Below are 23,753 nucleotides of genomic sequence, written 5' to 3' on the forward strand. Positions count from 1 at the left end.
ATTAAATTTAACGTTCCGAAATGTAGGTGAAGTCTATCGTCCAACAAACAAATGTTAACACATCTTTTTAATAATATGGCTGACTTGAAAGACTCAAGCTGACAAGTTACAGTACTTGATCATTGAATAAAAGATGTAGCCCTTTCAAAAATCGAGTGCTAACTGTGATAAGTAGAGAAAGCCCAGGTATCTTTTTTAGTCAAGGGGTAGCAGCTTTGTTGGCTAAGCCAGCATTTATTGCCCATTCCTAATTACCCTTGAGAAGGTGGTGGTGAGCTGACTTCTGGAATCACTGGAGTGCACGTGGTGTAGGAATATCCACATTGCCGTTAGGGAGAAGTTTCAGGATTTTGATCCAGAAACAGGGAAGGAATGGCAATATATAAGCTGCCTTCTTGAACTGCTGCAGTCCATGTGATGTAGGTACACCCACAGTGCTGTTAGGGAGGGAGTTCCAGGATTCTGACCCAGCGACAGGGAAAGAACAGCGATATAGTTCTAAGTTAGGATGGTGAATGGATTGTAGGGGAAGTTCCAGGCGCTTGTGTTCCACGCATCTGCTGCACTTGTCCTTCTAGATGGTAGTGGTCATGGGTTTCGAAGGTACTGTATCAGGAACCTTGATCAGTTCCTGCAGTGCATTTTGTAGATGCTGCCACTTGTATTGGTGGTGGAGGGAGTGAATGTTTATGGAAAGGTGCCAATCAGGTGGGCTGCTTTGTCCTAGATGGCGTCAAGCTTTTTTGAGGGTTGTCAGAGCTGTACTCATCTAGGCAAGTGGAGAGTATTCCATCACACTCCTGACTTTTTGCCTTGTAGATTGTGGACGGACTTTGGGGAGTCAGGGGGAGAGTTTTCGCTGCAGGATTCTTAGCCTGTGGCCTGCTCTTGTAGCTACAGTATTTATTTTATATGGCTAATCCATATATTCTTGACACAAAGCAACTTGTCTATTGTATTCTACAAGGAAGTGTGGTTCTTAAAAGAGCATTTAAATTCTGTAAGGATACTGACACATTTTTAGTAGATTGAATGTAATTTCAGTTTAAATAGATGGAACCAAAACTGAAAAAGAAAGATTTCCTAGTGTAGTAAAGTCATTTGGTTTATAAATCTGGCTAGCAGTATTAGAAAAATAGTACTGAAGGGTAATCAACTAAGTAACTTGTTCCAAATAAACTGTAGGCTACTTAAAGAAGAAAAGACTTGCACTTGTATCACACTTTCATGACCAAATATCTCAAAGCGCTTTACAGTGAAAGTAGTACTTTTTGAAGTGTAACCATGGAACCCTTACAGTGCAGGAGGCCATTTGGTCCATCGAGTCTGTACTGCATCGTATCCAGGCCCACCCACCCCGCCCTATCCCTGTAACCCCATGCATTTACCATGGTCAAACCAACTAACCTGCACATCTTTGGACTGGAGGAGGAAATCAGAGCACCCGGAGGAAATTCACGCAGACAAAAGGAGAACGTGCAAACTCCACACAGATAGTCACCCAAGGTAGGAATCAAACCCAGGTCCCTGGCACTATGAGGCAGCAGTGTTAAGCGCTGTGCCACCATTATTGTAATGTAGGAAACATGGCAGCCAGTTTGCACTCAGCAAACTCCCACTGACAGCAACGTGATAATGATCAGCTAATCTGTTTGGGTGATGTTGATTGAGGTAGAAATATTGGCCAGGACAGAGATTAACTCCCCTGCTATCCTTCAATATAGTGCCACAGTTTCCATCCACCCAAGCAGGCGATGGGACCAGACGTTGACATCTCATCTCAGTAATAGCATTTCCGACAGTGCAGCACTCCCTCAATACTACACTGAAATGCCAACCTTGATTGTTGTACTCAAGAATGTGGAGTGGTCCCTAAATCTGGACCCTTCTGACTCAGAGGAAAGACCAGCAACTGAGCCATTGCTGGCACCCTGACATAAGACAGTAGACATACTAGTCATTGTGAGGGAGAAAAAATACCCCCATTGGCTGGCCTGTTAGAGGTGGTGACCATGGTGACTGAAGTGCATCGCCCAGGCCATCAGCGCACAAGGCTGAATGTGACCCAACAGAAAAAGGACTCGAGGGAAAGTACTTTGGAAAATTCATTTTAAACCCTCCCAAGGAACGGTAAATTAAGACATTCTTTTCAAGGTTTTCCTTTGCCACTCATAGTCCAGATGGTGAAGCAAATAAAACCTCAAGTAGCCTAGGGTGATTCTACCACAGATTCTTGTTTGTCTTCCGTGGGGAAACACCTGGTTTACACTCAGAGCCTCTCTTTGGATACCATGACCAGATTTAAAAATAACACCGTGTTAAGAAACAAAAACAAATCCATTTACTTCAAATAAATAAAATACCAAACTCAAAGGAAATCTCAAAATTGCACTTCTGCAGCAGCTGCCATTGAGTAAGAATTATTATTTTTTCAGTCACAATTAAAAACAGACCATTTGATTCCATGATTTCACAGATTTAAAGAGAGATACAACGGCTTTTGTTAAGATTTATAGAAAATTTTAAAGCAACAAATGGCAAGCTACTGATTTAGAAATGTTAGATATTTGGGATAATCGCAAACGGGCAGAAAAATCTTGCCAATCAACTAAAAGATTTACACAGGCAACTGAAAATTGTTAATCACTCCAGTACAGCATTGAAATGCTCGAGAAGCAAACACTTGAGTATTAAAAATGTATTTACCTCTTCGTCGGCCAAATGTCCTTGCTGCATATAAACAGAGAAAATAGTGGGTAGGCCTGTAACCTTCTATTGAAAACTGCATATGATAGGCATTCATGATTCAGATAACATGGGTTCAGCTCATTGTCAAAACTTCACCTGCTGTTCCGTACGGAATTAAGTTTTGGAAGTGAAGTGTTTGGTTACCACACAGCAAATTTATTTCTCAAATTAGTTTTATTCCCTCCTCCCCACCAAACTATTCCTTGGGAAGCCTTTCACTTCACCTTACCCCTCTACTCCACTTATTGTGAAATGCAATTTTGACTTTATGGTGCTAGGTAGCACAAGGCTCCTGACAGTGGTGTGGGTGAACTGGACTTCAATTTCTCCCCTGCGAGGAAATTGCTTCAATTTTCACTCACACTTCTAGATTGTCTCTGAGGCTCAAAGTGACTAAATGGAGACATTCTAGCAGAAGTGCACATCCTACGTTTTGTGCCACCAGCATGTCAAATGGAAAAACTAAATTTTAAAACTATTTGGCAAAAAGGACTGTTTTGACTTGCTTCCAGTGCTGGATGCAAGATATAGAAGGAAAGTGAATATTTATCAAAGTTCTTTTGTAACAGGATTTATAAAAGCAATTTGTGCTTTTTCAGTGGGATCCAACTGCTACAGAACTGAGTTGGTCATTTAAAAAATAAATGCAACTAGTTTCATCATCAAAAATATACCACAGATAAAGCTTTTTCCAAAAACAAGTATATTAAAGGTTAGCCATAATACTGTGCATAATGCAATCACATCTGGTAATAGCTTAGATTCTACCATGATTGCTTGCTTGCAGATTGGCAAGGCAGGTAACTTTAGAAAATGAGCGATTGCAGTTATTTTCTTTGAAATGAATCACATTACTGTCAACAGAAACTGCAGGAAGAAACACATTTCAGCTAATTTGTAATCTGAAAACACACCCACATTAAATATTAGGGGAGATGAATGCAGCACTCTTCAGCTCAATACTAAAATCTGCTTTTCTTTATAAAAAAGGTAGTTTTCATTTTGTGAATATTGTTGTCAAACCACTACTGTAATCCAAAAAACATTATATACACTGGAAGGGTTTCAACTATTAGAAAGGACGTTAACTTGTATAGAAAGGAACTGTAATCCTGCATAATTCATCAGGGAAGCAGATGAGCAATTTACAAAATGAGAACCTTGTAACACTTGATTTCACTTGTACGCAAGTGCAATCCATCACAATAATACTAATTAGTTAATAAATCAAACATAAGTCATGGGTAAAGAAATAGTAAACTAATGCACTTTTTCATCATTTCAATCACCAAATTTGCAGCACATTCATGGGTCAACTTACATATTATGAAATATCTGAAATGGAATTATAGATCTAGAATTCTGAAGGTAATGACTCAAATAGCAGTGCTGTGTGGAAACAGTTAATGTGTAATATCCCAAAACTGTTTTTCTCTTGTAAACCTACAACTAAATTAAATGTCTCACTCATTAGGTTGGACTTCATTGGGCTACGAACTTGGTCTTGATTTACTTCCCGTACTTAACATGGAAACAGAGTTGCCTCTCACCAAGACATTGTTTTATCGGTTTGAACAGCTGCTATAATAAATGGATACAGGTGCATTAGAACAACTGGAGACCAATTACGAAGAAGAAGAAAACCGAAGGAGTATTTTCCTAGCTGGAACGCAAAGATGATCAGTCAACATGAAAAGGTAAGCAGAGGACTGCAACTCAAGCACAATATGGATTTTTGTCCAAGTAGTTCCAGTGTTGTAAGGGGATCAATTTTATCTTTTGTAGAATAAATCAATGTATGTAAGTATATCATAATTGGTACAGGTCACAAATACAATTGGGAACAATGGGGGAAAAGGCATATTATGTTCATTTGAGAGGACTGAATAATACTCGAATTGTGTGATAAATTTCAATCAGATAAAAAAAATGGAAAGAAGACATTTTGATGTCTCAAAATAAGAAATAAAACAGGTTCCTTCTTCACCACCGAGGTATTAAAAACATAATGGAGCAGAGCTTTTATTGAAAGCTCCGACACATAATTGGATGGAAAACCTCGAGTAACTTCTGTGCCCATATTTGCAAAAGAGTTTGCACTGATATACCAAAGTGCAGAAGAGTATTTGGATTTTAATACTGATACATATATTTGGAAAACATTAGTTTTTAGAGAGATTATGAAGTTGTTCCTTTTAGTTAGGGCAATAGGGTAAATATTCTCAATCTGCATTCGCTACTCCACGATTCCTTGCTCATTCACTTCAGTGAGCAAAAGAAAAAGGCAAAAACACATGTTTTTTGCTTGCATGTAGGTCAAGGAAAATTTGATGTATGGAGATGGCATTTTGATGGCCACTACATCACCTTGTAAAACAAAATCCAAAAAGGTACAGCAGAATACAAGTTAATGTTCATGAAATAAAAGAAAGGAGCCTTCATTAGGTCAAGAATAAATTAAACATTTCTTGCAATGCTTCAATGGGAACAGATCAGAATAATCATGCAGACGCGATTAAGGGTTTCTATGTTAACAGCCATTGAGAAGAAAATGTACTTGTATTTTGTACTTTTCATGACCACCTGATGTATTAAAGTGCTTTAAAGCCAATTAAGTACAACAGTGACTACACTTCAAAAGTAATACTGGAATCATGGCAGCCAATTTACAGACAGCACGCTCCTACAAACAGCAATATCAGCAATGATCAGATAATCCTGTTATGAATGAGAGATTTTATAAGATGATTATGTATTGGGCATTCATGCCTGTAAATGATAGCAAAAGTATCTGTGCTGACAGTGGATCGATCGACTGTTAGTTTCCAAGTCTCACAAAGGTGTTAGGAATGTCAGATTTTGTAAACGGTTTTACTATAACCTGTATATTTAGTTTCACAATACAATGGAGCTGGGAGTCTAAAGAATAGCTAATTGGCATTTCTACCACAAGGTAGAAATGAGATACAAGGTCCAAGTGATTCACGTTGCCACGGAAACAGGCAGTGAGAGGGGAAGAGTAGGCCAAATCTGCACACATACTGCAGGCGTAGTCTCACCAATTGTCTTAATTGCAGTAAGACATTTTTTGCTTATATACAGCAATTCCTTTGTAACAAAAAGCTAATGTACTGTTATGAAAATTTAGCTCACAATTCATATGTTTCAGAATAAAGCTTACATTTATCATTTCAATCTCCTAAAACCACACGATAAATGGAAAATCTGGATGGGGAAAGTGGTTCTAATCCTGAACGGAATTAAATTCAAGCAAGCCGGGAATTCATTACAATTAAAAGCTACCCTATGTTTACCTTACAAGGTTAGAGAGTGAGGTGTAAACACTTGAACAATGAATGCCCCATTCTTTGGACCTCTGGGCAGAGCCAGGGTATGCATCATTATCCCAATAAAATAAGCTAAAATCTAGCAATTCTGGGAAAGAGTCCTACAACTCCACTGGAGATAGACATTATACGTGTGGGTTGCAGACTAAAAGATTAGCCTTGGAGGTAAAATAATTTGCTTGTATTTCTGGTTGAATCATCCAAAAGCATGTCACATTGCCATAGAAACAGTTATTCAGGTTGGAGCCTTGGGTAGAAGCTTCTTGGTTGGTGTTTGCTGAAAGAAGCAGGCAACTCAGTTTGGGAATGGACGGAGGCAGTTGTAGCTTTGCTTAGGTGAACACTGCAGCTCACCACACAGTGTGCCAACAGGAGATGATATTCAATTAGGCTGGCATTTCAAGCAGAGGAAATACTAAATTCATCATTCACCACATGGAATGCAGGTGGGGTGCTTTGTTTCGATTTCGAGAGAGAAAAGCATCTAGAAAATTGGCTCCAGTTTGCAGCTAGTGGAATAAATCCACATTGGTCCTCGAGGAGCCTTGTGACAGAACGCTGTCAGTAGAGAATTAGCTTGGGAAGCTGTGAGAATGCACTTGGATATCTGCCAGAAACCCAAACAAGGAGCTGAGGCATCTACAGTCATGAGGTCAGGAAAAAAAAGGTGGAGGGTTCTCAGCCAGAAAGTTAATGAAAGGACCCCCATAGAATCTTATCTTGGAGGAACAGCTGGAATATGAGGGAGGGTTAAAGAAAATTTTAGAGGTCTGTGGCACAGTTTTTGGGTTGGTCCCAGAAGTGAATGAAACTTCAAGATTTCAAAAGATAAAGGAACTCTTGAGGGGAAATAAAAGAAGTGAGGTTATAGCACAAAGTCTTTATAAGCTATCGTACGAAGTTTGTGGTGCTCGCTTCTGAGCTACCCTTTCTACATATTTATCCCATCCTTTATCATCAGGGCTACCCATCCCACACACACCGGCCAAAATGTTACCACTGTTCACGCCGGTGGGATTTTCCTATCCTGCTGCAGTGAACGGAGATTTGGCTAGCACCAAATTCTCCGACTTCGCTGCAGCAGGAGCGTGGCATGAACAGCAGGTAAGATTCTGCTTTTTCTCTCAAAGTCTGGAATATTTAGTTCTCAATTTTGGTCACTCTGTAGCCTTGCCTACGTAATGACTTCTAGATCAAATCTGTTTATTTCTTTTGTTATCAATTCATTTATTTTATGAATGTTTTGGGCATTCAGATATAGTGACCTTGGCTTCAACTTTTGACTAATTTTCCCTGATGTCACCTTAGTCTTAAATCCTATTTTGTTTCTTAATCATTTGCACTTCCTGACACAGTCTGTTCATTTTTACCCAAATCGCTAGTCTGCTCCAAAGTCTCAAAATTTCACTTGCTGCAGTTGAAATGATCGTTTCCTGAATCTTCTCTAATCCCCTTCATTTGTCAGAAGCCTATATTACCAGCCTGATTATCGGATGCACCAGGACACTGGTCCTAAATGATTTTGGTGAAGCCACGCCAATGGAATAGTTCCATTTTTCCTTCCAGACCACTGATGCCAATGCTGCACGAATTGAAAACCCTATCTCTTCCAACACCCTTTCAGCCACATATTTAACCTTCAAATCGGTTTGCTGCTATGCCAATTTGCACCTGACTCAGATAACAATCCAGAGATTATTCCACGAGATTCTGCATTTTAACTTAGACTTACCTTCTCAAAATCTCTCAGCAGAATCCCATTCCCAGCTATACCAATGTCATTGGTTTCTAGGTGCACTTTGACAACTCATTCAATGTTCCCCTTCCCAATCCAAGGTTTTCTCCAGCCAAAAAAAAGTCCCTAGTCCTAGCACAAGAGGCAACACAGCAATTGGAATGTCCAATCATGGTTGCATAGAACAGTATCTTTTCCCTTGACAACTCAGCCCTTACCATTACATTCCTTTTCACTCCCCCCATTTAAATGCTCTCTTGTAGTAGTGTCGTGATAATTTTCTCATACATTCTGCCCCCACTCACACAGGCAATCAGAACCTGTTGGATAATGGCAAAGCCAAATGCTTCTCCAGCACAGCAGCTGGGCACCCACTACCTGCCTGACTCATAGTCAAACTTTCCTGTCCATGACCAACGACCGGACCTGTATTACTTTCCAACCTAGGTAGATCAACATCTCCTCTAAATATTTTTCATTGTGCATGACCTAATAATTTCAGGGCGCAGTGCCTTTAAATTATTTTTGAGTGATATTGTCAAGGGGATAGCCTGTGAGCAGCTTAAAAGTAATACCTTCTGGGTTACTTACAGGGAACAGTAGGTGTGGCTGCCTCTTGTATCAAAGTGTCCAGGTAATTTCCACCCTTCCCCCTTCCTTGATGCCTGTAATGTCTGCACTTTGGATTCTACGTCAACAGTTCAGAGCTGAAGTTCCTCAACACGAAGATAATCACAACACCTTCACAAACTCTCACGTGCTACAGTTGCAGCACGTCACTTACACTACTATCTCCATCTAACATTTTGTTTCGTTTATTTAATTAAAGTTTAATTATTTATTCAACTTAACTTAAACTATACGTTAGAGGTAAAATTATATGAAATATTTACCTGTAACTTAATCCCATTACCCCTCTTTGTGGTGTGACAACACCTCTATTTTGTCCTCCTCTCTTTGCCTCACCCTTTTAGAAAGATTGAGTTCTTGTCATCTAATGTGATCCTACAGTTATAGGAGAATTTGACCATGGGGATCTCACGTGCAGTAATGACCATAAAGGGGGAAGTGCATTTTTCTGTCACATTTGGTAGTTACCATGAGCCAGCTATGTTTAGGCCCATATTCCTCAGAAATAAGCAAGTAAATGTGGGACCTTTGCAATTGCGAGTGATAGGGATCGAAGTCCCAGTAAGAGTGCTGTCCAGCAAGTAACCAAAGACAACAATGTCTTCATGAACTGAAGACAAGAGAACGTACACAACTGAAAAGAGTTTCACCTGGTCAATCCAAATGTCTACAAAATATCATATCACAAGGAAACTTCTCAAGTCACTCTAACCAGGTAGTTGAATTTGTTGACAAGGAAGAAACCTTACATTTATATAGCTCGCTTTTTGATCAGATGACAGCCCAAAATGCTTTGCCCAATAAAGCACTTATGAATTGTAGCCATTGCCGTAATGAATAAAATGTAGCAAATCAATTTGCGCACAGCAAGCTCCTTCAAACAGCACTGTGATGATGAGCAAATAATGTGTTTTTGTGATGTTGTTTGAAGGATAAATACTGGCCGGACTCCGGGGAAGAAGTCCCTTGCTCTTTGCAATAGTGCCTTGGGATCTTTAACATCCACCTGAGGGCAGATGAGAACGCTAACATTTTACCCGAAATACAATATGCTGAAAGTATTAAATGAATATTTTGAATTGATGGTGGAAGTGAAGTGAAAACAGAGGACAACTAGATAAGAATATGGAACAATTGATGGAAGTAAATGTGGAGGTGTTGTGCTTTTAAAGAATTTGAGGTAGATGTGCCATGGGGTCCTGATGGTATGCACCCTAGCTTATTAAAAGTAAAAAGATGGGATGGGAGGAGATCTGGTCACAATTTTTCCAATCCTTAGACATGAAAATTATGCACCCTTATTCAACAAGGGAGAAAAGTAAGGTAACTATAGACCGGTTAGAGTGATAATATCTGTAGGTAAACTCAAGAGCATAAAAGCAATTTAAAAATCATAAAGCATTTAGAAACAAACATTGAATAAAGGCAGGTCAAAAACAACACACTTCAAAATATTTTGAATAGAAGGTATAGGCAAAGAGAATATAATGTGAGAAGCTGCTTCATAAGAGCATTACTAGAAAAAATTTGGTTTATGGTAATACAGAAAATGTTGCAACTAGATAGAAAATTGGTTGACAGATGGGGAAGAAAGTTGGGTAAATGGATTTTGTTTGAACTGGGGTCAGTATTGGGCTCACAGGCTCTTGAGTAAATTCATCATTGCTATCTGATTCTGGTACTTCATAAACCCCCCTATTTATTAAACCATAAAAGCTACTTGCAATAGCTTCAGCAACTGCACTTGTATTCGGGGCTTATATATCTAAACCCCCTAGGTTCAGGCACACTCTTCCACATTTCTGCACTAAGCATATAATTGCCCCTCCACCTTTTTGTTCTCCCAAGATGCATTATTTCATGCTTCTCCACATTAAATTGCATCTGTCACTAGCTGTGCATTCTACGAACCAAATATTCCTCAGCTTGTCAAATCTCCCATTGTTGTGTTGTCAGCATATTTTAATACTTGATACTCTTCCCACTAAAGCCCACACACCTCTCCTTAAAAGGGATTCCAAATATCAAGCACCAGCTGGATCTCTTTAAAAAAATCAGGATCCTATTTATCCCAAAACATAAATGTGAAAAGTATCCATAAAAGCTGTTCATAATTAAATTTACAGACTTCAGCAGAACCGGTACGAGTTGGGCCGAATGAACCATAGAATCCATCAAATCGCTACAGTGCAGAAGGAGGTCATTTGGCCCATCAAGCCTGCATGACTCTGAAAGAATATCTTCCCCAGGCCCACGCTATCCTATAGCCCCATTATTTACCATGGCCAATCTACCTAACCTACACATCTTTGGATACTAAGGGGCAATTTAGCATGGCCATTCCACTTAATCTGCACATCTTTGGACTGACCAGTTACTGTGCTATAACTTCTACGTGAACTTGTAAAGCTTTACCTGTAACAGATTAACAAATTGAGGCTGAGTGAATAATTTGTATATAATGTGAGTAGTCTGCACAGAAAGGAGTCTCCATACAAATGTTTTGTATAAATAAATTAGTATACCTCAAGTGTACAAGTCTTTGGGCATCTCGAATCTAATGATGCAAATGTATAATCATTTATTCCTGGGTTTAATCATTTTTACCTTTTACTCCTCAGGCTTAATGCAATACAAATCCACTTACTACTTTTGCAAAGCAAAGCATTTGTTTCAAAAAAAAAAATGGTGGATTGGGGAAGAAACTGGACATTACATATGCTATTACATTTCCATGGAAATGCATGCAAACCTTCCACTGAAGCTTATAAAGTTAACTCAGGTCAACAAGTTAACACTTTGATTTTTTTCTGGCAGCACTAACATAGCTTGGTTCAAGAATCAAACTATGGGTCACTTCTGTTCTGCTTCACAATTAGCTTAGGGGTTTTAAAAAAAAAGGGCAGCATGGACAAGTTGGGCCTAAGGGCCTGTTTCCATGCTGTAAACCTCTATGATTCTATACTATGGCAGAGAACGGGAGGCCCACAGGACCACACTTTTTTAATTTGTATTGTAGAGAGCATCTTTTATAAGCTTAATGATGCCCAGGAGTTTACTCTAGCTCATTACTGTTTGCATTTATTGATATTCTATTGGAAATTATTCTTCACATTTAATATGTAGTAAATTTTGCACCATTGTTATACAGACATGTTAAATATACATTCTAAACTTTCCTAATCTCCAATCTTCTAAGGTCATTTGAAAATCTAAAGAAATTGGAAAATATCATCAACAGTTTCTAAGCAGACCAGGCAAACTGTAACACATGAATGAGAAGTTGCTGAATTATTTATAATTCATTCCTTCTTCATCACTTATGATTCAAGGATCACATACATTCAATACCCTGCTTTATCCACTGGAACACTTTTTTGTGTCTGCAATGGGCCTTTATGTTTGATTTCAGAGTCTTTCAGTTCACCTGACCTCAGCTAATACGTGGTTTTAAGTGTCAGTATTACCGTAGCCTCCAAAATGGCAAGCCCCTTCAAAACCGTCAATACAGGTCAGAGACAATTAGTGACCTCCAAATTAAGTAGGGACACATTTGCTCACTGCTGCATTAAATGCAACAAGTGACACTATATAATGTAAGATACAATTTATCATGTTATCGACAACCACAAAACGAAAACTCCGACATACAAGAACCATCTTAGCAATGCAACATATATAAATGATACAACAGAAACAGGAACAAGCCATTCTGCCCTTCAAACCAGCATTATTATTGATATTTTAGTTCAAGTCCACATTCCTACATTAATCCACATCACTCAATTCCCTTTTTAACCGGACAGCTATGGCTCTCTGTTCTGAATATATTCAATGATGGAGCGTCCACAGCTCCCTGGGTACAGAATTGCAAAGACTTGAAATGCTCAGAGTTAAAAATTCTCTCAACTCATCCTAAATGGCCAACCCCTATTCTGAGACAGTGACCCCTAGTTCTATGCTCCCCAGACAAAGCAAACAACCTCCTGGTACGGACCTTGTCAAGTCCCTTAATAATTTTATGTTTCAGTGTAGCCACCTCGCATTCTTCTAAATCCTGGGGAAATCTAGACTTGGACTTGTAATTGAGGAATGGTAGATTATAATCACACAAATTTAGTTTTCCTCATTTCTTTGAAGGTACCATCTCTATATGCAAATGCTTTGTCATTCAAAACTGCAAAGGGGTAAATGGAGGGGGACGGAGTCAGGGCGAGAGAAGGAAAACAAAGCAAGTGGACAGAAAGTGAGAGCAAGAGAATGTACACTCTAGAAGGAGACACACACATTCCACTAATAAGATTAAGATTTGGCTACAATGCAGGGATTATGACTGTCACGTTGTCTCTCTATTAAGCTATATACAATACTGCCTTCTGAATGCATACTTCAGCTTATCTGAAAGGAGGTACCAACAACACAAAAAGATATTCATTCAAGTGAAGTCAAAACACACACAAGGAATGTGTTAAGTTTCAAAATGTCTAAAAGAGAATCAAAGTGACGTGTGGGAACACTTAACAACTTTCATGAGGAAGATCAGACCGCAGGTAATCAATATTCTTCGTTTGTTCAATTTCCAGATACAAAGACAGAACAAGGAACAAAAAGTAGTTCTCTTCATCCTCAAGTTTACAGGCCGTATGGAATATCATATAACTAAAATTTTTATCTTAATATATTAAGGCTAGCAATACGTCACAATAGCTTGCATATTTCTCAACTTAAATCATTGCAAACTGTCAGGAGAAACCTGTTGTTTACTGGCCACCAACGTAACCACAGTATAAATAAAATCAATTGTAGCTGTTCACCATTAGCTAGTGAGCTTTCAGCTGAAATACACTCAAGCTATTTAACCAGAGGCACGTTCAAAAGTAAATTAATATGTTCTTGTACCAAAATTTATAAATATCTAGATTTGCAAATATTGTTGGTTCTATCCACAGAGAATATGAACCACTGTGATAGTTGTGGAATACAAGCTTCAGCACTGCAAACAATTTCTAACCTGGGATAACACTAAGTTTTAAGTTTATTTATCACAAGTAGGCTCACATTAACACTGCAATGAAGTTATTGTGAAAATCCCCGAGTCGCCACACTCCGGCACCTGTTCAGGTACACCGAAGGAGAATTTAGCATTGGCCAATGCACCTCACCAGCACATCTTTTGGACTGTGGGAGGAAACCGGAGCACCCGGAGGAAACCCACGCAGACACGGGGAGAACATGCAGACTCCGCATAGACCGGGAATCGAACCCAGGTCCTTGGCGCTATGAGGTATCAGTGCTAACTACTGTGCCGCCCCACATGTGGCTAGATTCCGGCTCTACTGAAGCTATTCTGCATAGCTGAGATATTAAGAGATAATAAGCAAAAATTATAGGTTTTATCAGCACAAAGATAAATGGCATGACTTCAAGGAAGAAAAGTTAGGAGAAAAATGTTAATTACTATGATGTTGTCTGACCAGATTCTTTTGAATATAAAGCAGAGCTAACCATATTAATTTGAACTCAAGTCCGTAGGTGTACTAAAATATAAATGTGCACATTCCCTAAATTAAACACCCAATTTGGTTAATAAAGCAATGTCAGAGAATTTTGTCTGCACACTAACAAATCCTCTCATCCTCTGCAATAATGGAGACCTGTCTGGAAACAAGGTCAGAGAAGGTTTAATTCGAGTGGTCTCATGAAGAGACCCAGTTCATGCACCATGAGTACGATGGCAACACCAGAATTCACCAGCAGAACTGTAGCTGAATCCTACTTCTCTCAAATTTGGAAGGAAAACACATTTAAGATGCTTCTTCCTGAGGTGAAGTAAATGGAATGTAGAGGCGCTGTGCCCAAATTTGTTTGGCACCTTACAAATGGGATTTTATAGGCATTTTCTCAATTTGTTGAATGCTAAATTCCCTGCTGCGGAGATGCAGTGGTTTTTGTTGAGATTCATTCCAAGCAGCTCTGTGAGGCAGGACCTTGTGCTCTATTAGTTATTCGGTGGGCATGGACATTAAGACAAACATCAATTGCGACTGGAGGTTCATCAATTCGGTGAATTTGAGCAATTTGGTCTGCTCAAAATCTACTGCTTTTCCAGCGCCAAGTGTTGTCCTCGACCGAGTGTTGCAGATTGGCACATTCCAAGGTGCAGGACTACGTTGCTGAGTGACACACTAAAGCTTCCACAGCCATCAGAAAGGCGCAACAGAGAAAGCTCGCCGTCTAAAGTTTTTTGGCCATAGTACATCAAGTGGCTGGAAAATTTGTAGAATTCCTCAGGCTGGATGCCTGGCATTGAATTTGAATACCAAAATATTGGAATTGTATTGAGGCACCTCAGGCAAGAATATGCTGTATGAAGGAAAGTTGAATTCAATTGTACTTTTTGTAATTTTTCAATTTAAAATGTTTTGCCCCCAGATTGCATGCCTGACATGGAATGTATATGGAAAATATCAAAAGAATTACAATTGAAAAGAGACACCTAAGAATCAAACAGAGTGTATGGTGACAAGTCAAGTTTTATGGCACTTGCTGCCATTTTCAAGTTTGTAATGTTTTGTAATGTACTTTTACAAAATTTATGAAGAAATTATATTCTTGGGGGAAAAAAATATGTTCCATTACCACCTTTCCTATGATGTAGAAATTGCCCAGGACAGCAGCTACCATTGCCTATCATGTATAAAACTCAGTGCCATGATGATTATGTGGTGTACAGCTTATTTTATTTCAAGCTTTCAAGTATACTTAAATGAAAATTGCTTTCTCAAATTAAGGAATACTTTTTGAACGCATTGTAGGAATTACATGAAATAACAGTACTTACTATTGTTTAGTGCCACAAGGTTATCTGTTCCTGGATGAGGGAAATTAAGGCCCAAGCGACCTGCAAAATAAAGAGGTTATTGAAAAAGTTATTAGTATTTCTGACCTATATTTTCATACTCAAGTAACTTAAACCATAATTGGTCTCAGTATGCAACTCAAAAAGGTTAATCCAAGTCTATTGGAAGAATGAATTATCTTGAAGCACACTCATATTACATTTTACCTAAACTGAAAAACAGGTAGACCTTTCGTTATGATTCAAAAGAACAAACAATTTTCCTTTCTTCTTCACTCTATTAAATCTATAATCATATCATGTTACCTGCCCTAAAAAGCTGACTTTAACCTACCATCAAAATTCATTTTTTACAAATTGAATGCGGCTAGAAGAGGAGAGGAAATATCTCAAATTATATATTGTAGCTTCAACATATTAAAATGTTTAGGCAAAATATTTCCATTTACAGAATGTGTTCCTTAATTTAGGGTACAACATATTGATTACACATCTAATCACTTTTTAAAAAGTCAGAATTGAACAGGATTGCAATAAACCCCACAATTTACAAAGATGCCTTCAACAAACAAGCTAAAAACTCTATAATGTCACACAGTAGTAAAAACAACAAATATCACAACTTATAACCGTGAATCATTTACAAAAAAAGTTATAATATTTACACCAGAATGAGATAACAGCAGTTTTTTTTTTACCTGCACTAAACAGGGATTTTTAAAAAATATATATTTTTAGACATTTCAAAATCAAGCTTCAGATGCTGGAGTAGTGGTATTGTCATTGGACTAGTAATTCAGAGACCCAGGGTGATGCTCTGGGGACCCAGATGCAGATCCCGCCATAGCAGATGATGAAATTTTAATTCAACAAAAATCTGGAATTGAAAGTCCAATTGTCGATTATTGTAAAAACCCATCTAGTTCACTAATGTCCTTCAGGAAAAGAAATCTGCCATCCTTACCCGGTCTGGTCTACATATGACTCCAGACCTACAGCAATGATGTTGACTTTTAACCACCCACTGAAATGGCCTAGCAAGTCACTTTGTTCATGCGCAATTAGGGATCAGCAATAAATGCTGACCTTTCCAGCGACGCCCACATCACAAGAAAGAATTTTTAAAAACTAAAAGTTGAAATAGTTCTCTTGTTTCTGTCACAGGAATGGCAAATGCAAAGGAATAGTTCAATTACATCCTGTTTCAACAAGAAGTGGACAACCTTTGTTGCCAGCATCACTGTTGACCTAAAAAGCAGTTAGGCCAAGTGTGTTTGATAAGATATTTTGTGGTCAAAATAAAAGTTTAAAGGATGAACCTTGAAGGGATTTGGATCGTTTATTATTTTAAAAGCATTTATAGAATCCCTACATTCCAGGAGGAGGCCATTCAGCTCATTGAGTCTGCCCTGACTTTCTGACAGAGCATCGCACCCAGGCTTACACCCCGCCCTATTCCTGTAACCTCATGTATTTAGCCCACTAATCCACCTAACCTACACATCTTTGGACTATGGAAGGAAACTGGAGAGAATACAGAGGAAACATAAGCAGACACAAGGTGAACGAGCAAACTTCACACAGTTTCCCAAGGTTGGAATTGAATCCGTGTCCCTAGCGCTGTGAGGCAGCAGTATTAACCACTGTGTCACCATGCCACCCATTGGCAAACAGTATTATAGAATTGGAAGATTGTCTTATTCCAGGCAGCGAGGCAGTGAAGGATAGAACTAGAGCCTAATCTTTGCAGACGCTAAGCTTTTTATTTACAGAGATATGTGCCAAAGATGTGCGGGTTAGGTTGATTGGCCATGCTAAACATTGCCCCTTAGTGTCCTGAGATGCGTAGGTTAGAGGGATTAGCAGGTAAATATGTAGGGATATGGGGATAGGGCCTGGGTGGGATTGTGGTCGGTGCAGACTCGATGGGCCGAATGGCCTCCTTCTGCATTATAGGGTTTCTATGATTCTATGATTTCTATGATATACTTTATAAACATGCATCTCCAAACCCAACAACCAGTTTCAGTCGGCTCCTATATATATTAACACAATTGAAGCCCCAGTTAATGCTGAGAACCAGAGTACAATAAAACAGTCAATTAATCTACAATTAACAATACATGTAGTTTTAATTGTTAACTGTCAAAAACTGATGGCCGGAAGACTGCTGTTTATATCATATCCACTTAAGTGCTAAGTGAATATCTAAATTGCTTGACCACTGGAAATAATTTGATTATCAAAAGAGCCTGCTTCAACAGAAAACTGACAAGTTGTGTTACGGTCTCCTCTTTGTTCCTTTGAGCTGCTGCCAAATCAGAGTGCTATCTCCCATGTAAGGTTCTACCAGAAATTTGAAAACCACTAAAATGCAGTGCAAAGATTTTGCATATGAACTAATAACATGAATTTCTTGCCGTGCACTTCTCTTCCTCCTCTGCATTATGCAACTTGTAAATAAAACTGATCATTAACGTGAGCCTGAAGGCAATGGTCCGAAAGCATACTATTGTACATTGTACCTTAATTAAGGACCACTGGTACACAATTCCACTCATAGTACACAGAAACATGCAACTTTAAGTTCACAGTCCATCTACAATAAAAAATGATTCACAGTCACCAAATAAGAGTCATGGAAAAAAGCCTGAAGCGTTATGATGTTTAAAGTCACAAGTAGTTATTAATGAATCAACAAACATCAACAAATGCAATTCTTGTTTGCACTGTAGATTAAAACCCAATTTGATCATGTTCAGCAGACCGTTTTAACAATAGAAATAAATAATGCTTGAAGACAAGACACATTTTGTTAAAGCCTAGTTAAAACACAGGAGGTATTTTAAATTAAGGAATGCTGTAAAAAAACCCACAAAGTTCCATCAAAAATAAAAATGCTGGAAACAGGTTTGCAGGACAGGCAGCATCTGTGGAGAAAGGAAGAGTAATGTTTCAGGTTGATGGCCTTTCACAAGGACCAGAAAGAACTCTCAATCCTCACTCATTTTGGTTTGAAAGCATCAACTATTTTATGCATTCCATACAGCTTCACAGGTCTGTGTTCTAGATCAGGCGGTTACCCTGATCCCACACCAGTTTTGCAAATACCCAGTTCAATACATCCATGCGTATCATCTTGGGTAAATATGTAGGGATATGGGGGTAGGGCCTGGGTGGGATTGTGGTCGGTGCAGACTCGATGGGCCGAATGGACTCAACTCCCTCGACTTCCAGTCCTGAGCAACATCACACCCCCTCACATAAGGAGATTGCAACAAGAAAGCTCCTGGAAAAAGCTTATATCGGTGCAAACCTTCTGCTACACCAGGACCTTCCCAAATCAAATGCTGCTCACCGCCAATCACAACAGCTGTATGGCTAAGAGCACCATGCCAACAGACAACAGCAGCTCTGTCATGCTCGGCGCCTTAAGCAGCCGTCAAGTCAAGCAGCAGCCAGCCAGATACATAGTGAAAGGCGAAGAACAACTGAATGTTTGGTGACAATCTTTGATCAACTCCTGCTCCGTTACCCGAAAAACAGACATCAGCCCCACTGGCCTGTTGCTCTGCTAACCAAATTTAAATATGGCGGGCAGGAGACCTCAGGCCACACCGCCTGATGGTTTTCATGCTCAGAGTTCACCAGGTGTGATCACTGGCATTTCCAAATATATGGACCAAATCTGTGAAGTACTGAAGCTCTCAAACCTATTGATACAAAATGACTTGTAAAGCCTCATCAGGGAGTGCGATTGTTCTGCAAGGCACCAGGAGCAAATTAGTTATGGCAATATCAAAAACTCATCGATAAAACGCATAGTTTTTGTCGTCTTATGGTTTAATGATGCAGATTTTTTCTGGGGTGGTGGTGAGAAGGTTGGGGAGGTGGTGGGGGGGTGGGGTGGTGGCAGAAGGAGACAGAAAGAAAGATTTTATGTAATCGGTTTCTTAACTACACTGTGTGGCTTTTGTTTGCTTACCCAGCTGGATTTCAGTTCTTCAAAAAAGAAAGATGAGTGGTCGAAACTACAATGATGCACACATGATCTCAGCTGACTGGACGCTGGTCAGCCTCTGATTTCATTGCAAATATTTACCGACTTGCCTGCGCTTTGCAACCATCATTTTAATAGATTAGCATGTCCACTGCCAATTTAACTTCAAAATATAATGACTTACTCTTAATTACATGACTTGCCCAATTGTTCAATTAAATGTAGTAAAGCAACATTTTGTGCTATATTCAGCGATCCTTTCATTGCACCAGTGTTGACCTCTGCTCTACTTTCTGGAATTCTTTCCCCAAATCACTCTTGTTTTTCCACCTTTTGGGGAGAAAAAAAGGCACTCCTCAAAGTCTAATCGAAAAGGTATATAGTGGGGATGCTGGAAGTCCGAAATGCAACAGAAAATGCTGAAAATACTCAGCAGGCTATGGCAGCACGTGTGAAGAAGAATAGAGTTAATGTTTCAAATCAGTGACCTTTCATCAGAACCAAGAAAAGTTGGGGATGTAATAGGTTTTGAGCAAGGGGTGGGGGCAACAAGGCCAAAAGAAAGGTATGTGATAGGTGAATGACTGGAGATTTAATGGCAAAAGTCTTAGATGGCCAAAGGGAATGGTGATGGGGCAAGAAAGGAAACAAAGAGTTAGTCGAGAGTAGATCTTCAGCTGACTGAAGAAACAAAACAAGCAATGGAAAGGAAACAAAATGGTGCACAGTTTCTGGTCTGAAATTGACTGCAAAATACCTGGGGTTGTTCTCCCTGGAAAGACGGAGGATGAGGGGCGACCTAATAGAGGTGTATAAAATTATGAAGGGCATAGATAGGGCGAACAGTGGGAAGCTTTTTCCTAGGTCAGAGGTGACGAACACAAGGGGTCACGGGTTTAAGGTGAGGGGGGCAAGGTTCAACACAGATGTCAGGGGGACGTATTTTACACAGAGGGTGGTGGGGGCCTGGAATGCACTGCCAAGCAAGGTGATTGAGGCGGACACGCTGGGATCGTTTAAGACTTATCGAGATAGCCACATGAACAGACTGGGAATAGAGGGATACAAAAGAATGGTCTAGTGGGCACATGAGCGGCGCAGGCTTGGAGGGCCGAAGGGCCTGTTCCTGTGCTATATTGTTCTTTGTTCCTTGTACCTAATCACCATAATCAACAGGGATCTCAAATGCATCTGCTACATTTCTTGCACTTCTACCCTCATCCCTTCCCCTTCCTCCCAGAACCATAATATGGTTCCCCTTGTCCTCATCTTCTACTCCACCAGCCTCTGCATTCAACCGATCATTTTCCACTACGTGCAGTGTGATGCCACCACCAAATGTATCTCCCCCTCCACCTTTCAGCATTCCGAAGAGTTTGTCCCCTCTGTGACACCCTGTTCACTCTTCAGTCACCCCCAACACCTCATCCCTCCCCATGCAAACACAGGTGTAACACCTGGTCTTTTACCTCCTGTGTCCTCACTGTCCAAGGTCTCAAACACACTTCAGGTGAAGCTGGTATTTGCATTACTTCCTTCAATCTAGTATATTATATGCACTGCTCAAAACGTAATCCCTGCTACACTTGGGAGATCAAATGCAGATTAGGCACCTTATACCTTTCTGGGCTCAATGAGATCAACAAAGCCCAAAGCCTACCTTTTGGACCACGATTTCAAGCATCTCTCCTATCTCTTCCACCATCATTCAATACGAGTTTCTTTATCTTCCTCTCACCCACTCAAATGGGCACAAGAAATTTTCTGTTAAAGCTGCTTTATGAATAAGCATGATAGTAATTGTGCATTATTAAACAGGTAGCTCAGATCCTCAAATGGTAAATACTCACTCACTGCATACCACATTGTGATGTGACTCAAACAATATATTCATTCGTGGGGAAGGGAGGGGGTGGGGGGGCATCACAGACTAGGCCAGAATTTAAGGCCCATCATTAATTGCCCTTGAGGAGATGGTGGTGAGCTGCCTTCTTGCACTGCTGCAGGCCATGAGATGTAGGCACACCCATAGTGCTGCGAGGAAAGCAGTTCAGGTGACTGGCAGTCCACATCTACTTGCACAACTAAGCAAGTCATTCAAAAAGTTGAATTCAAGTGGATAGTTTTGGGCGTTGGAGAGGGAAGTGGAATAAGGGCAGGAGCAACTTAAATATTTTGGCTAAGAGATATCTCAAATGGACCGTGATATGGTGCCAAAAAAATGACAAAGGTGGATTTAATACTCAAAATGTCTAACCGATGCAAAGCACAGGAAGCAGATTGAATGTCAAACAACATAACCAAATCAGTAGAACACAATTCGGATGAAATCATTCTTTGGCTGTATAGTGCTCAGGTCAATCCACACCGTGGATACATTATCTATTTTTGGTAACTGAGACACAGGGGATATATTCAAGAGACAGTGGCAGACGATGAAGGTTGACACAGTGTATCCTCAGGCCTCTGCCACGATGTAGGAATTTGGGTTTTGCAGGCTTGAAAAGAGATCACAATAAGGGGCTTTTAATAACAGACACAAATGGTATGAAAGAGATGGGTCAAATAAAAGAGTTTTTCTACCTATTTGCAAACACATGTTAGGTTGCGGGATAACTTGCAGAACAAGTTGCAGACGCAAATAAGTTGAAGAACAAGCATCACATGCCATCTGGTAACTATCGCAAAGGGCGAATACTGCGTCCCCATGGTTTTCAGGGAAAACAAAATAGGTCTCTGTCATCAAGTTTACTCTAGTATCGAGCTCAACTCTTAGACTCACCAGTGCTTAAATTTCCAACCCAAAATTATTGTTTGAGTTATAATAATGGCAAATTGTCAGGGTTTGCTGTCATGAATCTGAAATGGACACCAACTCCTGGCATTCATACAGGCAACTAAAAGTGGAAATTCAGAGGCTTGTCAGTGATATCAGTGCTGAAGTTCTTGCAGATGGAAGGACACCAATTAGAAATCAAGAATTAATGTGAACTTACACCCATTAAACTGTTATCCTCACTGTAAAATCCTTAAAAGTTATGCCCTTGCAGAGTGAAGCGCAACATATTTTCTTTTTAAATTTGTTCAAGTTTCCTGGGGTATCTTTGGCAAGGCCAGCATTATTGGTCATCGCTAACTGACCTTGGAGAGTGGCGGTGAGCGTACAAGTCACAATTATTCAGAAAAGCCTCTGGCCTGAACAACTGATATTACATTTGAGGGGATGGGGCTTTTTTGAGGAGGGGTGTGGTGGAATGTTAAAGTTTGCCATTCTATGAAAAAAAAACAAATCTATGGAATTTTTTAAAGTTCATGATATTTCAGCTTCTACTTTTATCCCATGTGTATATGCCAATCCACATTCTACTTTCTGCAAAACTCAAAAGTGAATGATTAAACTTGTTTGTTATTTCCTTGGTTTTCTGTCTATGAGAATTCTTCGATGTGCTGCTTTGACTGCTTTGTTGTTAAATCATTGTTGCTGGACAGAGATTCCCAAAGCTAGTACCAGAATGTAATTCATGTTGGGAAAGGTGAAATCCATGCACAAAAGCTTGCTAGATCTTTGCAAGCAGCCAAGGTCAGTAACGAATACCATCACTGTGGCGTTGACTGCAAAACTCAATCTCTCCTCACAGGTCAATCCCACCATCCCAGAGATCAGTCTGGTAAACCTTTGTTGCACTCCCTCAGTGACAAGTATAATCCTTCCTTTGATCAGGAGAGCAAAACTGTAAACAGTACTCCAAATATGGTCTTATCAAGGCTGTACACAATTGCAGCCAGCCATATTAACTTCTGTACTCAAATCCTATTGCAGTAAAGGCCAACATACCACTTCCCTTCCTAATAGTTTGCTGCAGCTGTATGCTACCTTTCAGTGGCTTATGAACAAGTGGCTTATGAACAAATCAACTCCCTTTGAACATCAACACTTCCCAATCCCTCACCATTTAAAAAATACTTTGTATTTCTGATGTTCCTCACAAAGTGCATAATTTAACAATTTTCCACATTATAGTCCATCTACTATGTTCTCGCCAACTCACTAAACCTATCCAAAGCCTCTTGAAGCCTCTTTGCATCCTCGTCACAACTCAAATTCCCACTTAGCTTTGTTTCATCAGCAAAATTGGAGATATTTCTTTTGGTCCCCAAATCCAAATCAGTGACATAGATTTTGTATAGCTGGATTCCAAGTCCTGATCCTTGTGCTACCCCACTAGTCCCAGCTTGCCAACTTGAGAATTACCCACTTATTCCTATACTTTCTTCTGTCTAATGATCAATTCTCAATCCATGCCTGAATATTATCCTCTATGCCACATGGGGTGAAGGAGCAAATGTCCAACATGCGAGCCTGCAATGTAAAGGGTGCGACTACAGAATGTCACAGAGTAGGGTACAGTTACCAGGGAATATGCAACTTATAAG

At 39.7% G+C, this 23,753-nt stretch overlaps 1 protein-coding gene across 10 annotated transcripts in view; it reads right to left on the reverse strand.

The window, feature by feature from the left end:
• cpeb3 (cytoplasmic polyadenylation element binding protein 3) overlaps window positions 1-23,753 on the reverse strand; it is a 100,726-nt gene that overhangs the window by 50,577 nt on the left and 26,396 nt on the right. For 6 of the 10 annotated variants that reach the window (XM_078223506.1, XM_078223508.1, XM_078223502.1 and 3 more), the window contains exons 4-5: window positions 15,302-15,361; window positions 2,707-2,730 (exon numbers count right to left, since the gene is read on the reverse strand). In XM_078223506.1, the coding sequence (XP_078079632.1) occupies window positions 2,707-2,730; window positions 15,302-15,361 (84 nt within the window). The remainder of the gene's footprint in view (window positions 1-2,706; window positions 2,731-15,301; window positions 15,362-23,753) is intronic. The other 4 variants (XM_078223509.1, XM_078223503.1, XM_078223511.1 and 1 more) reach the window with 1 other exon arrangement.

The sequence above is a fragment of the Mustelus asterias genome, chromosome 11, assembly GCF_964213995.1.
Source record: "Mustelus asterias chromosome 11, sMusAst1.hap1.1, whole genome shotgun sequence".
Taxonomy (NCBI): domain Eukaryota; kingdom Metazoa; phylum Chordata; class Chondrichthyes; order Carcharhiniformes; family Triakidae; genus Mustelus; species Mustelus asterias.